Raw genomic sequence first — 18,977 nt, forward strand, 5'->3', positions numbered from 1 at the left:
TCTGTCCATTTCGTTGCCATCCCTAGATAAGCACAAGGACGTGGAGGAATACCACCACCTCTGGCATTTGAATGTCAGTAGACTATTGGTGCAGTATCTGTAAGTTTCAGAACCAGTCCAAAAGTTGGACTGCCTGTTTGTCCTTCATGGTGGAAGGAAGCATGATGAACCAGCTTCGCGGGCTACCATAGCTCACTGGATTCAGAAGGTGGTCATGGGCGTCTGTGTGGTGGCAGGAAAGCCATTACCTTTTCAGTTTAAAGCTCATTCCATTAGGGCTCAGACGGTCTCATGGGCGGAAGCTAGACTGCTGTCTCCCGTCAACATCTGCCGAGCAGCAACATGGTCCTCCTTACACACCTTCTCCAGGTTCTATCTCCTGGAGGTACAGGCCCAAGAGGATGCAGCCTTTGCAAGGGCAAGGTTTACCGGACCGCAGGCAATCTCCTGTCCCGATCGGGAGTAGCTTTTGTACATCCCATTGGTCCTGAGTCCATCTGCGTACATGTTAGGAAATGGAGAAATTACTTACCTGATAATTTTGTTTTCCTTAGTGTAGTCAGATGGACTCAGCATCCCGCGCACAGCTACCCAAGTACGGTGCCAAGGATTTGCCCGTGGAGTGGATATCAATTCCAAGAGATTACGGGTAAACCGTCATCCAATCCCTAGATCAGGGCATCTATAATCTTACTAGAGTTCAGTGTTTATGATTGGTTGAGTACATTTATGGTTATCCATTTTTATTCATATTTTTTATCAAGTTTTTTCATTAGTATGTCCACAGTGGCTTTTGAAGAGAACACTGAAGGGCTGAGGTCACTGCAGGGGTGTATGTAGGGTGACATCAGCTTTGAAATCTGACTCCGTCTCCATCTGCTGGCAGGGGAGCACATAACCCATTGGTCCTGAGTCCACCTGTCTACAGTAAGGAAAACAAAATTATTAAGTAAGTAATTTCTCCATTCTGAAATGAGTGTACTCTAGATATAATCATGTCTCTCTCCTGACATCCAGACCTTTTTCTTGTTTTGTGTTGGGGGCATGGCGGTTTAGACGGTGAGAGACGAGAACTTGAAGTTCATGAAGAACAGAGATGTGTACAACAGTGACTACTTCAGCTTTGTTCTGTCTTTGGCTTCGGTGAATGCTGTAAGTAACCTGCTCGTTCTCCTCAGACTCCCTGCTTCCAGCGCTCAAGTTTGGTTGATGGTACAGGAGAGTCTGGTTCCAGTGAAGGATTCTCCTCTTCCAGTAGAAGAAGCCTCTTGAGGACAGACACAGTACAGTGGCAAACACCAGGGCGCTGTGAGTGGAAGGGGCCTTGCCAGTGCCATAATTCAAAAGGCTCCACTTTAATTGAAAGTTTCTGCTGCATAAATGGGGATCCAAGAAAATGGCTCCTTGATCGTAGACCCCCACCCCACCCCCCGGACTTGCTCCCCCAACAACCAATTTGGACCTTTAAATTGGCACCTAACAGTCAGAGCCATGAGACGATGAGATAGATCGGGGTCAATTCATTCTGAAATGATAGTGTTTAAGAAACCAAACGCTGAATGAAAGGGGAGCACAAGTAACCAAGCTCTCCGTCATGGAGCCTCCCTCAGTATAGTCCTCCTCTTTGTAGACATGGACTGCGTGAGGCTTATGTGCCATGAACAGAAAACTTTACTATTACAAGTGGGAAAAATTTTCAAATTTTTGTAATTGGCTTTTTTTAGAGCCCTCAAGTTGTGGCTAATTATAAATGCACAGCTGCTTTCGTAACAAAGTTAGGTAGACATATTCCTGCTTGCAGTTAAATGTTTGTTGCCTGGGCAATTTTTTCTCCCATTCTGTTTTTTGACCGGCAGCTTCCTGCTGCTCAATATGTACTTCCAGCTCCACTAGCACTCTTGGGCACTGCAAATATTCAATTGCAATCGTAGGGGTGAGGGTGGAGGAATTTCCTTTAATTCCCCCTCTGCTTCAAGCCTGGCTATTATGGCAGTGTTCCCTTTGGAGCTCAGTACAAGTGGATCCCAATGCTACTTTAATTGCAAATTCAGATTCGACTGGTACAATATATGCCAAAGATTGATGCAGCTTTACAATACAGGATTATTCCCCTTAATTATCAGAACCAACTGGAACAACACCTGGCGTACACTGTTTGAGATCCACTGGACCGTAGTGAGCAAACCAAACTCAGGCAGTACCACGCAACCCATTCATGCCACATGCAGCCACAGACATTCTCCCTCTCTGCTCGCAGCCCCCCTATTGCAATCTTCAACAGGTAATCAGAGAACGATTGTAAGCTGATCAAATGCCTCTGTTCATTTAAATTTATTTTTAAACCACCTTGGGACCAACTTGGAGAATAGGCAAAAATATTCATTCATAAATAAATCGCATGACGGGACAGCTAAAGGTGCCCTCAGCAGACACCATGGATGCTACCTCTGCAGTGTCCCCAGCCCCGGCTAGCTGGCGGTTCAGGACCCTGGGCCTCTAACCTGGATCTCCTGCATGGCAGTACTGTGGCCATCAGGCTGGCCCATCTGTTGTGTGTTTGTCTTGTTTCTGATACAGAAATCTGCTGCCTTATTAGTCTTTGTGGTGAATTTATTTCGTGAAGTACAAATCTTTACTGTGAAAGCTCTTCTGGGATTCTGTTAAAAGACAATAATGAGGGAGTATGATACAGTCCCAGCCTTGACTGGTAGACCAGAAGTTGACGCTAAGCCGTGTGTCATGGTGTTACTTGGTGGATGTTGCTCCCAGGGTTGCATATAAGGCACAGGGTAATGCAGTGGGTGTTACACTTCTTAGCCACTGAAACTTTTTCCCAGAGAAAAGGTGTTTAATTCAGGAAAATTGTTACCTTGCTGTGTGTGGAAGAATCTCTATCACTGTTAAGAGTTATAATAGTGCCAAGATTTATTTTTCTATAAACTGTAGACTACACTGTGACTAATGCAATTTTTAACATTCAAAATCAAGATGTGACATTTCAGATAAAAGCAGAAATTCCTCTTCATCCTAGCAAGCCAATCCACACCAGTAGTTTGTGTACTCCAACCAGTAGGGGAAGACCGAGAACGACGTCTCGCTGACATCCCTCTCATATAGCTTCCCACAGACATCAGCCAGCCAGCATTTCTCCGTCTCCAGCATGTGGTGGACATGCATCCTTGCTTCTGGACTTCAGCCTGCCAGGATTGAACAGGCTGCCCTGACCTGTGGTGATAGCATTTCTCCCTCCCTCAGTTGAGTGTCTGAATTGTCAGGACAGGAGTGAGGTGAGGGCTGGTGCCCTAGCCTTCTTCCTGACAGAGTTCCTGTAGGGAGTGTTTCTCTGATGTTCTCCCTTATCCGGTCTTCAGCGCGCCGAATAAAGTTTAAAAGAAAAGAAGAACCCCCGCGCCAGCTGAGTTTGCTGCAGCGATTACTCACAGTGCAGGGGCAGGGATAGAGGATTGCGTTGGGCCGTGTTGAGTGCTGGGGCTGAGGTACTGCTATTTTGGAGCCGGCCAGAGGGTTACAGCAGGAAAAGCAAATGGCAGGCGCCATTTTGGAGGTGCAGTGATGCTGCTGAGGCGCACGCAGGGGAGAGATGGCGTCGGGAGAGTAGTGTTGGGGAAGAAGCTGCGCATCTGCTCTGCCTGTCATGTAACAAGGGTCGACAGTGTGCATGCAGACTATATCAGTCGTGACGAGTTGGATCCAGGAGAATGGGAATTGGTTCCCTAAGTGTTTCGACTCATCGTGGAGTGATGGGATTGGCCCTTTCTGGATCTGATGGCAAGTCGCAAGAACGCTTTTACAGTCGGGCCTGTGATGTTCTAGCACTCGGAGTGGATGTGTTGGTTCAGTCTTGGCTACAGGGGCAAGTTAAAAACGTAAGAACATAAGAAAATGCCATACTGGGTCAGACCAAGGGTCCATCAAGCCCAGCATCCTGTTTCCAACAGTGGCCAATCCAGGCCATAAGAACCTGGCAAGTACCCAAAAACAAAGTCTATTCCATGTAACCATTGCTAATGGCAGTGGCTATTCTCTAAGTGAACTTAATAGCAGGTAATGGACTTCTCCTCCAAGAACTTATCCAATCCTTTTTTAAACACAGCTATACTAACTGCACTGACCACATCGTCTGGTAACAAATTCCAGAGTTTAATTGTGCGTTGAGTAAAAAAGAACTTTCTCCGATTAGTTTTAAATGTGCCCCATGCTAACTTCATGGAGTGTCCCCTAGTCTTTCTACTATCCGAAAGAGTAAATAACCGATTCACATCTACCCGTTCTAGACCTCTCATGATTTTAAACACCTCTATCATATCCCCCCTCAGTCGTCTCTTCTCCAAGCTGAAAGTCCTAACCTCTTTAGTCTTTCCTCATAGGGGAGTTGTTCCATTCCCCTTATCATTTTGGTAGCCCTTCTCTGTACCTTCTCCATCGCAATTATATCTTTTTTGAGATGCGGTGACCAGAATTGTACACAGTATTCAAGGTGCGGTCTCACCATGGAGCGATACAGAGGCATTATGACATTTTCCGTTTTATTCATCATTCCTTTTCTAATAATTCCCAACATTCTGTTTGCTTTTTTGACTGCCGCAGCACACTGAACCGACGATTTCAATGTGTTATCCACTATGACACCTAGATCTCTTTCTTGGGTTGTAGCACCTAATATGGAACCCAACATCGTGTAATTATAGCATGGGTTATTTTTCCCTATATGCATCACCTTGCACTTATCCACATTAAATTTCATCTGCCATTTGGATGCCCAATTTTCCAGTCTCACAAGGTCTTCCTGCAATTTATCACAATCTGCTTGTGATTTAACTACTCTGAACAATTTTGTGTCATCTGCAAATTTGATTATCTCACTCGTCGTATTTCTTTCCAGATCATTTATAAATATATTGAACAGTAAGGGTCCCAATACAGATCCCTGAGGCACTCCACTGTCCACTCCCTTCCACTGAGAAAATTGCCCATTTAATCCTACTCTCTGTTTCCTGTCTTTTAGCCAGTTTGCAATCCACGAAAGGACATCGCCACCTATCCCATGACTTTTTACTTTTCCTAGAAGCCTCTCATGAGGAACTTTGTCAAACGCCTTCTGAAAATCCAAGTATACTAAGTTGCTCTGTGTTTCTGCCATAGCCCCTGATCAGTCGGTTAATACAGAAGATAGCGCAGCATTGAGGCTTAGTGCTCCTGGTGGCCCCCAATTGGCCGCACAGGCCATGGTATGCGGATCTCCGTTGTCTACTGGAGGAAGATCCGTGGCAGTTCCCACTGCTCGGGGGCTTCTGTGGCAGGGTCTGGTATTTCACGACAATCCATTTTGGTTTTGTCTTATGGTTTGGCCCTTTAGAAGGCTTCAGCTGTTGACCATGGATATTCAGGTCCAGTGGTGGAAACTCTGTTGCATGTAAGGAAGTTTTCCACCTCTTTGGCTTATATCTAAACTTGTTTGTTTGTAACTTGTTACATGAATATCGGTATATAAAAGTGCCAAATAAATATCCAGGTCTGGCAGGTCTTTGAACACTGGCTTCAGAGCCAGTCTTGTCTTCCCGTTTCAACGTCTGTTCCTTTGATCTTGGAGATTTTGCAGGAAAGTCTGAAGAAAAGGTTTGGCCTTGAACATGCTTAAGATGCAGATGGCTGCCATAGCGTGTTATTGGGGTGTCATTCAGGGAAGGCCCCTTTCTTCACATCCAAACATGTCCAGATTTCTGAGGGGTATGAAGCACTTTAGACTCTCCTTGTGTTTCCTAGTGCCTTTGTGGGATCTCAATCTGGTTCTCTCATTTTTGGGAGGTCCAACTTTTTGTCCCTTATGGGGTATTTCCTTGCCGTTGTTGACCTTGAAGATGGTGTTTCTGGTCGCTGTTTGCTTGGCGAGGCGGATTTCAGAATTGCAGGCCTTGTCGTGTACGGAACCCTTTTTGGTTATCACGCCGGATAGGGTTCAGTTAAGGACCATACTGCCTTTCTTCTGAAGGTAGTTTCAGATTTCCATTTGAATCAGATGGTTTTTCTACCATCCTTTAATAGGGATTTGGATGGACAGGACCTTTTATCTGGTGGTTACCAATATGTTTTGTAAGGCAAATCAGCTCTTTCTCCTTCACTGCAAAGAGGGGGGAGGTGGCTTCTCATGCCACGGTGGATTAAGGAGGTGGTGACAGCGGCATACATGGATGCTGGCAAACCTCTTCCAAAGCAGCTAAGAGCACATTTGACCCAGACACAGGCAGTTTCCTGGGCAGAATTGCATTTACTTTCTTCAGCGGAGATCTGTAGAGTGGCAATGTTGTCTTCCTTGCATAAGTTTGCCAGATACTATCGGTTAGATCCGTCTGCACGGGAGGATTCGTCCTTTGCTAGGGCAGTGCTGCTTGGACCTCAGGCAGCCTCTTGCTCTTCTGGGGGAGTAGCTTTGGTACATCCCACTGATGTGGACTGGCTTGCCCGGATAATTTCCTTTCCTTGAAGTAAGGCAAGCCAGTCCACTCCTGCCCTGGGCTCCCTTGAAGCGGCTGACAGTCTTCTGTTGTATGAGATTCTTAATGAGGAATGTATGGTATGGCAAGGATCTCGGATGCACATGGAATAGTGCTGTACCTCATATGTGAGTTTCATTCTGCGATATTAGTTTTACAATTTCGTATGTGACTGTTGGTGGAGCTGAGTCAAGCGTTTCATTATGTTAAAAAAAAAAAAAATTTGAATTATTATATAATGGAAAAACATTCTGTTTTGAATAATGGTTATTGGTAGGATGCAATAATGTTTGTGGTTTAGTATCCATAGTTGGCTTTTGAAGAAAAAATACTGGCTAGCTGATGTCTGTGGTGAACTATATGAGAGGGGATGTCAGCGAGTCGTTCTCAGTCTTCACCTGCTGGTTGTAGTACACAATCCACTGGTGTGGACTGGTTTGCCCTACTTTGAGGAAAGGAAATTATCAAGTAAGAAGTAATTTCACCATATTGCCACAGATGTAAGCCCAAGCATTTTTTCTTTCAGACTAAGGTAAAACACCCGTTTTATCCCTGCATGGCAAAAGTGAGCTTGCAGGTAGCCATCCAGTTTCTCTTCCAAACCTATTTCCGTACCAAGAAAAAACTCAGGTAAGAAGTAGACGTGAGCAGGACGATGAAGGTCACTGCAGCTAGGCAGGCAATTTCACCAGTCTGTAAATATTAAGGTCTTCCCTTAGTGTCTTTACCATTGTTTTATTAAACCCCCAGCATTGCCAGTGATTGTGTCATTTGCTTAGTAATGTTTGTTCTGGGTGAGGAATGGATTACTCCTGAGAGGGGGGAAGCTGGGAATAGGATTCATTCATTTTAGGGTGTTCATTGGTAGCAATGCATAACTATGTTGACTTTGTTTGATTGAAGGGTTGACACTGAAGAATGGGTTGCCACTATTGAAGCTTTGCTTTCTAAAAGTTATGAAGCTTGTCAGTGGTTGGTGGAGTACCTGGTCAGCTCAGAGGGCCGCGAGCTTGTGAAGTAAGTGCCCATAATGCCTTTTTCTAGCCATCCATGTGATCCTGTTCATGCTTTATCATTCCACTTTAGCCCTTGGGTCCATCCGTGTTAGCTGCGCCTGTGTTGAATACATGTCTATGGCCCGCGTCTAGGACCCTCCCCAGATTCAGGGCGTGGAATTTGTGATTTCCTTCCGTCCTTGCGCTCCCACACACCACCTGCCAGGCATGAGTTACTCCCGTCCCCATTCCTGATTCATTCCGTTGCTTGTTATCTAACGGGGGGGGGGGGGGTGAAGGGGTCATGATATCCACATACAAAGGGCCCATCTCTTTCTGCAAGATAAGCAAGTCCAGGGTCACTCAAACACACGGAAATAATAGGCGAAGTGTGTTGGGATAGTTCTGTAGTGAGAACGTGCTTCGAGTAAATAAATGCCCCAGGTAGAGCGCTTATGAAATAGTGTGGCGGGTGAGCTAAAGGAGTATTCTTTGTTTGGAAAGGCCTTCCACAAGTTTGTCCTGCTTGTACAGGTTTGTAATTCACATGGTTGGTGGTTTGGTGTCTGAGTAATTTCACACATTTCTCTTTAGAAGGTCCTGTCAGACCTCGCATGGGGAATGCTGAGATGTGCTGTCATCTCTGGTTTAATTTTGCTTAAGATGCAATGCTCTATTTAATCAATATTGAGTGTATACAGCACCGTACAGAACAGATCTCATTTGCAGAATTCACCGCACACCACACTTGGTGCCAACTGAGGCGCTGGTAAAATGACTTGTCTGTGATCCAGGGTAGTAGCAGGGCAGAGACAAGAACCCCCCACCTCCTGATTTCCAGCTTTGCTTTGCATCTGAAAACAGTTTTCTCATCCTGCTAAAGATCGGTCATTACAGTGGAGAATAGACCACAGTCTGAGGCACCGAGTGATGGATGGGAAGGGAAGAGTGCAAAAGCGAAGTAGCAGGGTTTTACTGAACGGATGTAAAGTTTGGCAGCTCATGGCCAGGAAACTGAACATTTATTACACAGGGGAAAAAAAAAATAGCAGGAAGCAGGCGGTCCTTGTACATCTCTGCAAAAGCAGCTGGGCATTTTTATTGGAGAAAAGATCGCATGCTGGATGGGGTGCCTGTGGTGTGATTGTAGGATCACCCTCCCCCCTTGGCTGGAAACGTCAGCCCCACCCTGACATGCCGGGACAAGATCATGCTTCACACACACACAGCCGGGAAGGAAGACCCAAGGTGTAGTTTTCATTTGCACTAACAATGTATGACAGTGTCAGAAAGTGGACGTTGGTTTAACAATCTAACTAAGGTCTATGGTAATGTTTAGTGTGCATTAGCATTGTTTGTTTCTGCTGTCCTTCCAAAATGCTTAGAGCTAGGGAGCAGCAGATCTGAAGAATACAAAAGTCAGTTTTGCTCAGGACTCAACATTTACTACTTGCTGATAGAGCATTCTTGCATTTCATCCTTCTTGAAAGACTAACCTGCAATTCTGAATAATCTCCACCAAGCCAGCAGCATACTGAGCCTATTAAGTAGAGAGACAAAAAATATGTAGATTTTCTCTTAGTTTTACTGACCCTTCCTAAGCTGAAGTAGTCCCTCATTATCCATCCCAGTGACCAGGCCAGATATGGAGTTGCCCTTTTCAACCTGCCCATTCCACTTGCAGAAGTCGTAATGGCCACTCGCCTTTTTCTTTGGATTCTTTGAATTTTTCATTAAACTGTCAGATGATATGACCCCCCCCCCAGCTGCGTTCTTGTCAGGTGACAGAGTGTGTAGTTTGAACTTGTGCAGAGATGAGTGCAGGCTGTACATTCTCATCCTTTTTTTTTTTTTTTGTTTACTTGTTTTCCAGGGTTTTCCTGTTGGAGTGCTGTGTGAGGGAAGTGCGCATTGCTGTTGCTACAATTCTTGAAAAAACTTTAGACAGTGCCTTGTTTTATCAGGACAAGGTCAGTAAGATTTATTGGAACCCAGCAACCGCACATCTCCTCTACTTTTCTCCCACAGTGCCTTGATGTTCTGTCAAAGTGACTGCAATATGACGGAGCTCTTTGCCTTTGAAGCTGAAGAACCATCTACTCTCTCCCAAACCCTTTACTGGGCCATCCCAGCTTCTCCCTGATTAATCCTAGTAAGGCTCAGAGCCAGCCTAAAGCATTGTCTCTGGTATCATGGAGGAGAGGAACCTTTTAATATGGCTGGAAGGCAGTAGACTGAATGTAATGATGCTGTACACCCACACAAAGTCGAGGCAATAGTTGGATCAACTGTATTCAGACTCCTTTAAAATGGTAGCTAGAGTATAAACTAGACGCAGCAAAAGCTAGCACTTAAGGAAGCTGTGATGACAAATCTGTTTCTTTCATGTAAAAATAACAAACTGTAGCTGATTTTCATGATCCAGCAGGTTGATGCATAATTTTAGTCCTGGGGGAATTCTGTGCTACTGGGGAATGCAGAATTTGTGCAGATTTCCCCCTTCACCTTGCAGGATCCAGGCCCCACCGCCATTCTGAACACTATCGCAGGCAGGATCGTGGCAATAATCAATAATGGCTCCATGAGCCTGCCGGCGGAGGAAGGGCATGATCCCTGGAAGCACAACACAACAAATGACCGACCCAACCACTGTATAGACATACGTTCGCATCCTCCAGTTTTTTCTGTCCTTTATTTCCTGGCTATCCTAGCCCCCAAGTTCACTCTCCCTGTTAATTGTAACTGCGCTTCGGCCTTCCTGTTATATGGTTTTGTTCAGTTAATCCCCAAGTTTGATGTAAACCGGTCTGATATGAAGCTTGGCATGAAGTTCGGTATAGAAAAATGTTAAATAAATAAATAAATAAATAACACGGGTCAGGCTCGCAGGAGGCAGCGCAGCTGTGTTTACAGCCTAACTCCGCGAGTCTGCTACCTGGGAAGTCTCCGGGCAGGGAGAACCTCCTTTAGAGGTATGAGAGCCATCGGTGGGGGGAGAGAGCTGTATGAGGGAGAACATGACTCCATTTATATCTACCACGTGTAAGAGGGGCATTTTCAATTCAGGGTGGGCTGGGCGCTGTTACATTGGTCTGCCTAGGGCACTACAGACCTATGCACCGGCCGTATGCAAAGCATTGGCAAGATCCAGTCCTCCAGATATTTATTTATAAAATGTATTAATTGCTTTCCAACTTTTCAATAAAATTTCCAAAGTGATGTACATGTATAGTAGCAGAATCAATCAAAAACATAAAATAAATCAAAATTTGAAAACAAATAATTAACATATTAATATTAGCAGCCCTAAAAAGGTACCCGCCTTCATCCCATTACAGTAATTCTAAATTTAAGTTTGTGCCCCATATCTATCTATCTGATTCTAGGATATACGCCAGCATCACCAGCCCCTAGATTTATTTATTTATTTATTTATTTTTATGTACCGACATTCGATCTGGCATATCACATCAGTTTACAGACAACGTGAATGGTGCTGGAAACTTAAATGTTTTCCTATTGTTTCATACATTAAAACTTAGAATTAACTTTAGTTGAACAAAGGTAAACTTTATTTGAACAAAACAAGTTAACAGGAAAATTAAAAGGTGATAGTGGGACCTTAAATGAAATTAACATAGGCTAAGGAACTTTTCCCAAGAATTAATTCGGAAGCTCCGTCATCATTAACCAAGTTTTTACTTTATGCCGAAATTTCATCAGATCCATTTCTTCTCTTAACTTCCAATGGAAGACTGTTCCATAATTTAGGAACCGACATGGAAAAAGACCGATTTTTGAAAGTTTACATAGCAGAAACATTTTACCGAGGGGAGCTGCAGCCGTGAGCCATACTGAGCGAATAACTCTGTGGGCATTTCCAACGGATCCTATTTCACAAATGAGGGGGTCCTTGTTCTCAAAGGATTTTAAATGTGAGCACCATGATTTTAAATTTACACCTCAATTTGACAGGTAACCTATGTCATTTTGGAGCTGCTGATTCTCTAGATCGTCCCAGGACTAGCCTGGCCCCCATATTTTTGAACCACTTGGAGCTTCCAAATTAAAAAAAGCTCCCAGTATACAAGATTGCAATAATCTTGAACCACTTTAACCAGTGCATAAACCTCCACCTTCAATGCTTTTAAATTTAAGACATTTTTCAGTTGTCGCACCATTCTCAATCTGCATTTTACTGACTGCAAAACTGAATTAATTTGGCTTTTCATGGACCACTCCGAATTCAGCCTGACCCCAAGTGATTTAATGATGCCGGCAGTAATTAACTGTCCTTCAAATTCAACTTGAAACGTATCCTGTATCTACATGCAATACCTCTGTCTTTCTGCTAGAAAATTACCACCCAACCATCTGCTCACAGCTTTCAAACATTCACTAAGTGAAGAAAGGATCTGTTGAGGGTTCTTACCCAACGGAACAACAATTTCTACATTGTCCACGTAAATACATGGAATAAAACCAAAGGAGCGTGTGAGAGCACCCAAAGGAGACGGGTAGACATTTAATAAAAGCGGCAATAAAGTGGAGCCTTGGAGCACACCCCACTGTACCATATGTGGTGAAGAACAGTGACCCTGAAAGAACACCACTTGAATCCCATCTGCTAAAATGCTGCTAATCCATTTTAAAACCGAACCCCCCTGATCCCAAAAATTGACAGCGTGCAATTAAAATTTCATGGCTGTCCAAATCAAATGCATCTGACAGATCCAAGAATACCAGCAGCACATCTGTTCCCCTATCTGAGTCAGGCAGAGCGGGGTCAACCATGATTTGTCTCTGTGCTGCCACCTTTGCAGAAACCAACTTGAGCTGAATCCAGTTTCCTTGCGCTTTCCATGAAGTCAGACAATTGACTAGTCACTATCCTTTCTAAAACGTTAGCTACAAATGGAAGATTAGCGACTGGTCTATAATTAGAGCACAGTCTAGGATCTAAAACTGCCTTTTTCAAAATGGGGGTCACCACACATTTTAATACATTGGGAACTCATCCTTCTACCAGAGAGGCATTAACCAATGTTTTTAGCCCCTTCAAAATCCGATAAGGCAGAAAATTGATAAGATGGACAGGGATCAGAATAACACTTTGATTTCTTCACACGACAAACTACAGATTTGGTTTCCTCTAGAGAGATAGCATCAAAGGAACTAAAATTTACTCCACTAAAATTATGACTCACCTGAGAAAAATCAGAAACAGTATCCACTGCCACTCCCCCAGAGCTAGACTGAGAAAACACATATTTTATCTTTTCTACTTCAGTTCTCTCTAAAGCCAAGCCATTCCCAAGAACCCCTAGGTCTGGGCATTCTACTTTCATTTTAATTAGGGGGTCCCTTAACCTACGAATCTTGTCCTCAAAAAAGAAACTTAGGGGGACTCACAGCTAGGCGTATCCTCATAAGCCAAGTTACGTCCAGCAGGCGTCCCCAGGAGTGTACCAACTGCTCTGAAAATGACTTTGGAACCATAATTGTTTTTTTCAGTAAAATCGGAACAATAACCTCATATTATGTGACTGAGCCCGATCCATACTTTGCTCTAACAAGGAATTCCACAAAGAAACCCAATAATCAGTACTCATATCCACTTTTTCCCGACAATCCTGTGCCAAGTTCAGGGTTTCCTGCACAGATTTTATCAGAGCCCCACGTTCTTTGACATGGACTTCCTCATTCTAGATCTGTGTTTACCGGGGGAGAAATGTGGACCCCAGTACTTGAAAACTACTGCAAACCAAAAAATGATCTGTCCAGGTCAGTGTTTCCAGCTCCTGTTATTACTAAACCACCCATCTGACGCGCCTTCGCAGAGGCAAACAGCAGATCTAACGTCCCTTTTCATGGGTTCCCACTTGTACCGCCTGAGAGAGTCCAATGTTACCTGAACAAGATACAACATGTTGAACAATATCACAGTTCTCAGCGTGTAAATTAAAATCACCCATTGCCACCAAATAGCAATATCTCAAAACAAGGCCTAAAATTACTTCCAGGATAGCATCGATCTGAGATTGAATTAACCCAGGCAGGCAGTTCCACAGCGAAACATAAATAGGATCCTGAAAATCTAGCGTAATTAGAACACTTTCACACCCTGTAACTTTGTCCAAAAATTATCCTTTTTAATGGAAGGGAGTCTCCACGAGGGGCTTGGATCTCCCTATCTATCTCTCTTTCGGTAAACAAAAGTTTGCACCCCTGGTGGTAAAAAGTGTCCAAAATCCAAAAATCTCTCTCCTTTCCGAGTGGACAAGAACTGCTGGCAAAAGAATTCCAAAACAACCAGACCAAAACTCACTCCAAAAACCACTGCTCTGTTCTTCTCTGGCAGGTCCCTGCTTAGCTGAGCAGCAGGGACTAGCAGCACCTCTGCTAGGCCTCCTAAGGCAGAGGTGAAAATCCTCCTTAGGCAGGTGCAGATGGCAGGTCAAATTCTTGTTGCAGATTGTTGAAAGATTTAAACTCCAAGCCAGCACCACCTCGCCCCCAGTTAAGCGTATTACCTGAAAGAAAGTGGCTGGTGTTCCCATTTCTATTGAAACTTTGGAAATCATTCAGACTCACAAAGAAGACTGCTTCTCAAATGAAGAAGGCAAACATTCTCTGCAAGGTTTGATGCTTTCTGCCAGAAGGTAAGTGAGAAAAATGTAAAGGTTCTTCATTTTCTGTACTGTTATTTAAATGAAAATAGTGGATTGCACTGAATGCAGAATGATAATTTGCAAAAAAAATATTGTATTATTTTGTCAAATGTGCAGAATTTTGCAGAATTTTGAAAATGTGTGCAGAATTTTCAAGTTTTTGGTGCAGAATTTTCAGTTTTGTATTTTTTTTGTGCAGAGCTCCCCCAGGAGTAGTAATGTGTGGTGGTTAAAGCTGAAACAATAGTAAAATAGGGCTGTTCTGAAGGCAGGTTTGACATGTATGGCAAATACTGACGACCTCTGTCAAGCCTATTTCTGAAGTGAATGAAACTTTTCTGAAATAAATTAGCCCCCTTTGAGCAGCCAAGCTGGTGCTGGCTCCTTGGCCTGCAGTTTCTGAGAAGAAACAGTAGGACAGATTAAGATAAAACCTCCCTTGCACTGCAGAACCTTGAGCGATTCGTATGCCCCTTCCCACCACCACCATCAGTTAGAAACTCCCCTAGGTATTTTCCACGTAAAGAATTGTTCTTGTAACCCTTGGATCTCCTTATTACCTTATATATATATTAACAGTAATGGTAGTTTGTTTGTTTTTTTGTGAATTGTATGAATAAACTGATTTCTTATAACATTTTCTTTAATTTATCAAGATGCAAGACACAAGTTGTATATTAGATGGAAAAATTGTTCTTTGTTTGTAAACTGTTAAAAACGGATAAATAAAGAATTGGAAAAAAAATAAAAAGAAAGTTCCCTAGAAAAAAAGGAAAACATGAGGTTTCCGTTGAAAAATTCAGGGTTTGTATGAACAGTTACAAACCAGCGAAAGGGGTGGGATAAGATCCCTACTGTTTGCCGGCCAGTGAAGGCAGTGGTTGGCGCTCCAGTAGTCTTGGCCCTGCCTGAAGCCTTTGGTATCCACTTGTATGCACGTTGGCTAATAATATTTTGTAATAGCTTTTTGTTCTGTACTTGGCTTGTGCTTTTGTTATAGTTGAAAAGTCTTCATCAGTTCTTGGAGATGCTGCTTGGCCTACTGGACAAAGATGTCCCGGAGAACTGCAAAAACTGTGCTCAGTACTTTTTCCTCTTCAACAACTTTGTACAAAAGGTAAAATACCTTGTGAGATCATATTCTGATTTTGTTACAGTATTAACCGGGCAACACCTAGGGGCTGGCGTTGGAGCCCATGGTTTCAGAGTTCTAGAAGGAACCCCGGTGCGTGGCCCCCCAGCCCCCCTGGACTGTTGCTATAAAATAAGGGGAATAATCCTGGGATTCCCAACACTGGTTCTGATAGATCTGTAGGCCCCCTGGAGGGAGGAAGAAAAAAATTAACTTTATTCATATTAGAATATGAATAAAGTTAAAACTTGATTAAGAGTCAGACGTCATCTTCATCACTTTACATACCCTTTCTAATTGTGTACCCAGTATCACCTATGCATACCCTGAATGTACATAGTTTTTGTTCCCTGCTTCAGTTTACCTTGTTCATGAATGTTCTCCTTTAAGTTATATGTCAACTTGTTATAATGTATTATGCCCTGAGGCGACAGTTCAGTTCCATGTAAACCGGTGCGATATGTATTGTATACAGGAACATCGGTATAGAAAAAATAAAAATAAATAAATAGAAGCAAGCTCCTGCTACATAATTTGGTGAGAAACAAGAGTTAAGTGGTGCTCATTGAATGTAGAATAGAAGGACAAGGTGAAGACAAATGAGATTTTATTCAGTAAAAAGTACAGAATGCTGTGGTGGAAGAAGCTGCTTCTCACACACATCAACTGAGGATGTAAAGTTAGTAACACATGTATATGTAACACCCATTCCCTGTACGTACCTGGATCAGTCCAGACTCCTGGGTTTTGCCTCCCCTCCAGCAGATGGAGACAGAAAAGTTTTTGACTGACACTTAAGTTGAGGTGCCACTTGCAGTCTGTCAGTATTTCTCTGTCTCCAGCAGATGGTGGAGGTACAAACTCCTGCAGTCTGAAACAAAAAAAAAAAAAAGACCAGTCGGGACTCTGGACTGATCCATGGTACTACAGGAACAAATATTAGCAGGTAAGGACCAGTTTTCCTATAAGCTTGTCCCACACGAGATACCGTAGTAAGTTGAAGATAATTTTGCCAGACTGAATAAGGATTTTCTAGTCATCGGACACCAAAATTCATTCTTGACCATGTGCATCTGTGATTTGTCATTACCAGACTTCACCATTATCTGCACAACAAAGTCATCCCATATACTTGCCATCGATATCACAGTTCAAAATAGTCTACATAAAACATGGGGAAGTTGATATTCAAAATCCCTTTAGATAGATGACTGAAAAGTTATCCATCAAAATGGCAAAACTGGCTTATGGAGAGACTTATCTGCCTAAATTCTAGCTGGATGTAACCTCATAAGTCAGGGACGTTCCGGTGGCGGGCAGGGGGTGTTTCAGGGAGGAGTAGAATTAGCCACATAAGTTAACCGGTTAACTCTGATATTCGGAGTTCTGGTTGCGCCGCTGACCTGTGCTAAGGTTAGTGGGTTAAATGTATTCGGCTAACTTTTTTTTTTTCCCCATTTCATTTTTATTGAAATCAAGATAGTTAAAACAATCCAAACGGCATAACTAGCCAAAAAGGATCATAAAGCCTTTTGAACTAGATAATTAGACAAAATCAGCTAATTCAAAGCAGGTTTCATACAGTCCCACAATTCCCCTGAGCCCCACCCCATCCCCTCCCTCCTAATAGATTAACATACAGTAGAGAACTGAAGTTAAAAAGAGAGTAAAAATGCAATTATAGGGCATAGCAAGTCATATCTGGACATCCATAACATCATTGACCCAGCGACTCACCGAAAAGAATTACCCAACTGCTAACAATACTCCCATTTTAAGTAATATAACAGAATTTTGAAAGAGCATAATTGTTTACATGTCCAACCTGTTTCCAGATTATACCCAACAACAATATGGATCCCATACCTTTTGAAACCTGCCCAAGCATCTGTTCTTAATTGCCATAAATTCGCCATAGCATACAATCTGTGGAGTCATCCCTTAATGGCCGATAAACAGGGCATCTTGTAGATTCTTCCAGCTATAAGCCAGAGCACCCTTAGCAGCCAGCACAAACCTGCATCTCAGGTAAAATCTGGTCAGGAATCCCGAGCAGAAATAGCTTACGACTCTTAACTATTGGAGATCCCATTATAGACGAAAAAAGAAGAGACTTCATCCCACGTTTTACGCACAAAAGGACATTCCTACAACAGATGAAGTAACCGACCCCCCCACCTCTCGCCACATCCCTTCCAGCAATCACTTCTACCCCCTGCAATCATCCTATGTAGTCTAATGATTGTCAGATACCTTCTAAACAGAATCTTGTACCCCACTTCCAAAACTCTGGTGGCCATAGAACATCTCTTGGTGGTCAGGAAACACTGATCCCACATCACCTTACCCAAAGATTCCCCCAGATCTTGCTCCCAAGCCTTAATATGGGCAGGTTTAGATTGCAGATCCCCATTCAACATTCCATAGAGTCTGGAGAGAGGCCTTTCTAGTGTCTCCATGTCACCATCCGGCTAACTAGCTGAATATACCCTGCTAGTTAGCCCAATATATATTTATCTGGATAACTAGCCAAGCCACTCAACAGCTGAATATTGCACCCCCTAGAGTTTAAAAAACAAAACAAAAACCTGACAATGTATTCTCACTTCCTCACACATTCTCCAAACAGTGTTTTCTCTTTCAGTAAGTAAGGTAAGAGCTTGGCCATTAGTGGCTGAGAGACAGTATGGCCACTTCTAAATATTTAAATGTCAAAGTTCATGATTTTTACACTTTGGCTATTTCCCTGCTCAGCTTGTAACTATCAAACTAGAAAATATGCTGTAAAAAAACAAAAAAAAACAAAGCACAGAATAAATGGAGACTCAAAATTAAGGACAAATTTTAGTATAGCTCTTCGCATCTCGGCCATTTTTGTTCCATGTCCTTGTTGGTTATGAATCTTGTATTGCTCTGTTGTTGTCCCATGTTTGGCAGTTACTTTGAGGTGCCACGTGTGTTCTGCGAAGGGAAAGCTAACTGACATTATTTGTAATCTCGTTTATTAGCAGGGTGTGAGAGCCAGTGACCTGCTGCTCAGACACTCTGCTCTGAAGCACATCATCAACTTTCTACTTGGCCCCAACCGGCAGAGTAATCAGGTAATAAAAATGCTTTGCGATTTCATATTGTAAAAGTCAGTCTTCCTAAGTCAAATGTATCTTTATTCTTGACTTATTTAACATACCCTTTAAGGAAACTTACTAAAGTCAAAGTAAGCGCTTGGATTTATTAAACCACCACCATGAAAAATTATTGTAGAATAAATGAACATAGCATTGTTGGTTGTCGCTTTATGGGCTGCTTTCAAGGTAATAAAGGAAGTTCCCTGTATGTACCCGGATCAGTCCAGACCGTGGGTTGAGCCTCCTTTCCAGCAGATGGAGACAGACCAAAACTGTGAGGGTATCCTATATCAGGACAGAGCCTAACCTGCAGCCCTTCAGTATTTGTCTGTCTCCAGCAGATGGTGCCGCTCATCCTGCGGTTCCCTGATCTGGGCTAGCTAGCCTTTTCTTCTTCCCGGTTGGATTTCTTTTCCCTTTACAGGATCAAGCAAGTACTTTTAATTTGTTCTGTGTTCCATATAAAAAAAGAAAGATTTGAGGTATTGGCTCTGATGATTTTTTTTCTCTCAGGAGACAGCTCTGTCTCCTCGCTCTTGCGG

The 18,977-nt window shown here is 43.1% G+C and overlaps 1 protein-coding gene across 2 annotated transcripts in view; it reads left to right on the forward strand.

The window, feature by feature from the left end:
- The window catches only part of USP24 (ubiquitin specific peptidase 24), a 268,241-nt gene that overhangs the window by 203,355 nt on the left and 45,909 nt on the right, over positions 1 to 18,977 (forward strand). For both annotated transcript variants that reach the window (XM_029618249.1, XM_029618250.1), the window contains exons 52-57: positions 1,057 to 1,152; positions 7,039 to 7,142; positions 7,416 to 7,529; positions 9,381 to 9,477; positions 15,179 to 15,295; positions 18,319 to 18,411. In XM_029618249.1, coding sequence (XP_029474109.1) covers positions 1,057 to 1,152; positions 7,039 to 7,142; positions 7,416 to 7,529; positions 9,381 to 9,477; positions 15,179 to 15,295; positions 18,319 to 18,411 — 621 coding nt within the window. The remainder of the gene's footprint in view (positions 1 to 1,056; positions 1,153 to 7,038; positions 7,143 to 7,415; positions 7,530 to 9,380; positions 9,478 to 15,178; positions 15,296 to 18,318; positions 18,412 to 18,977) is intronic.

Source organism: Rhinatrema bivittatum, chromosome 10 (assembly GCF_901001135.1).
Source record: "Rhinatrema bivittatum chromosome 10, aRhiBiv1.1, whole genome shotgun sequence".
Classification (NCBI taxonomy): domain Eukaryota; kingdom Metazoa; phylum Chordata; class Amphibia; order Gymnophiona; family Rhinatrematidae; genus Rhinatrema; species Rhinatrema bivittatum.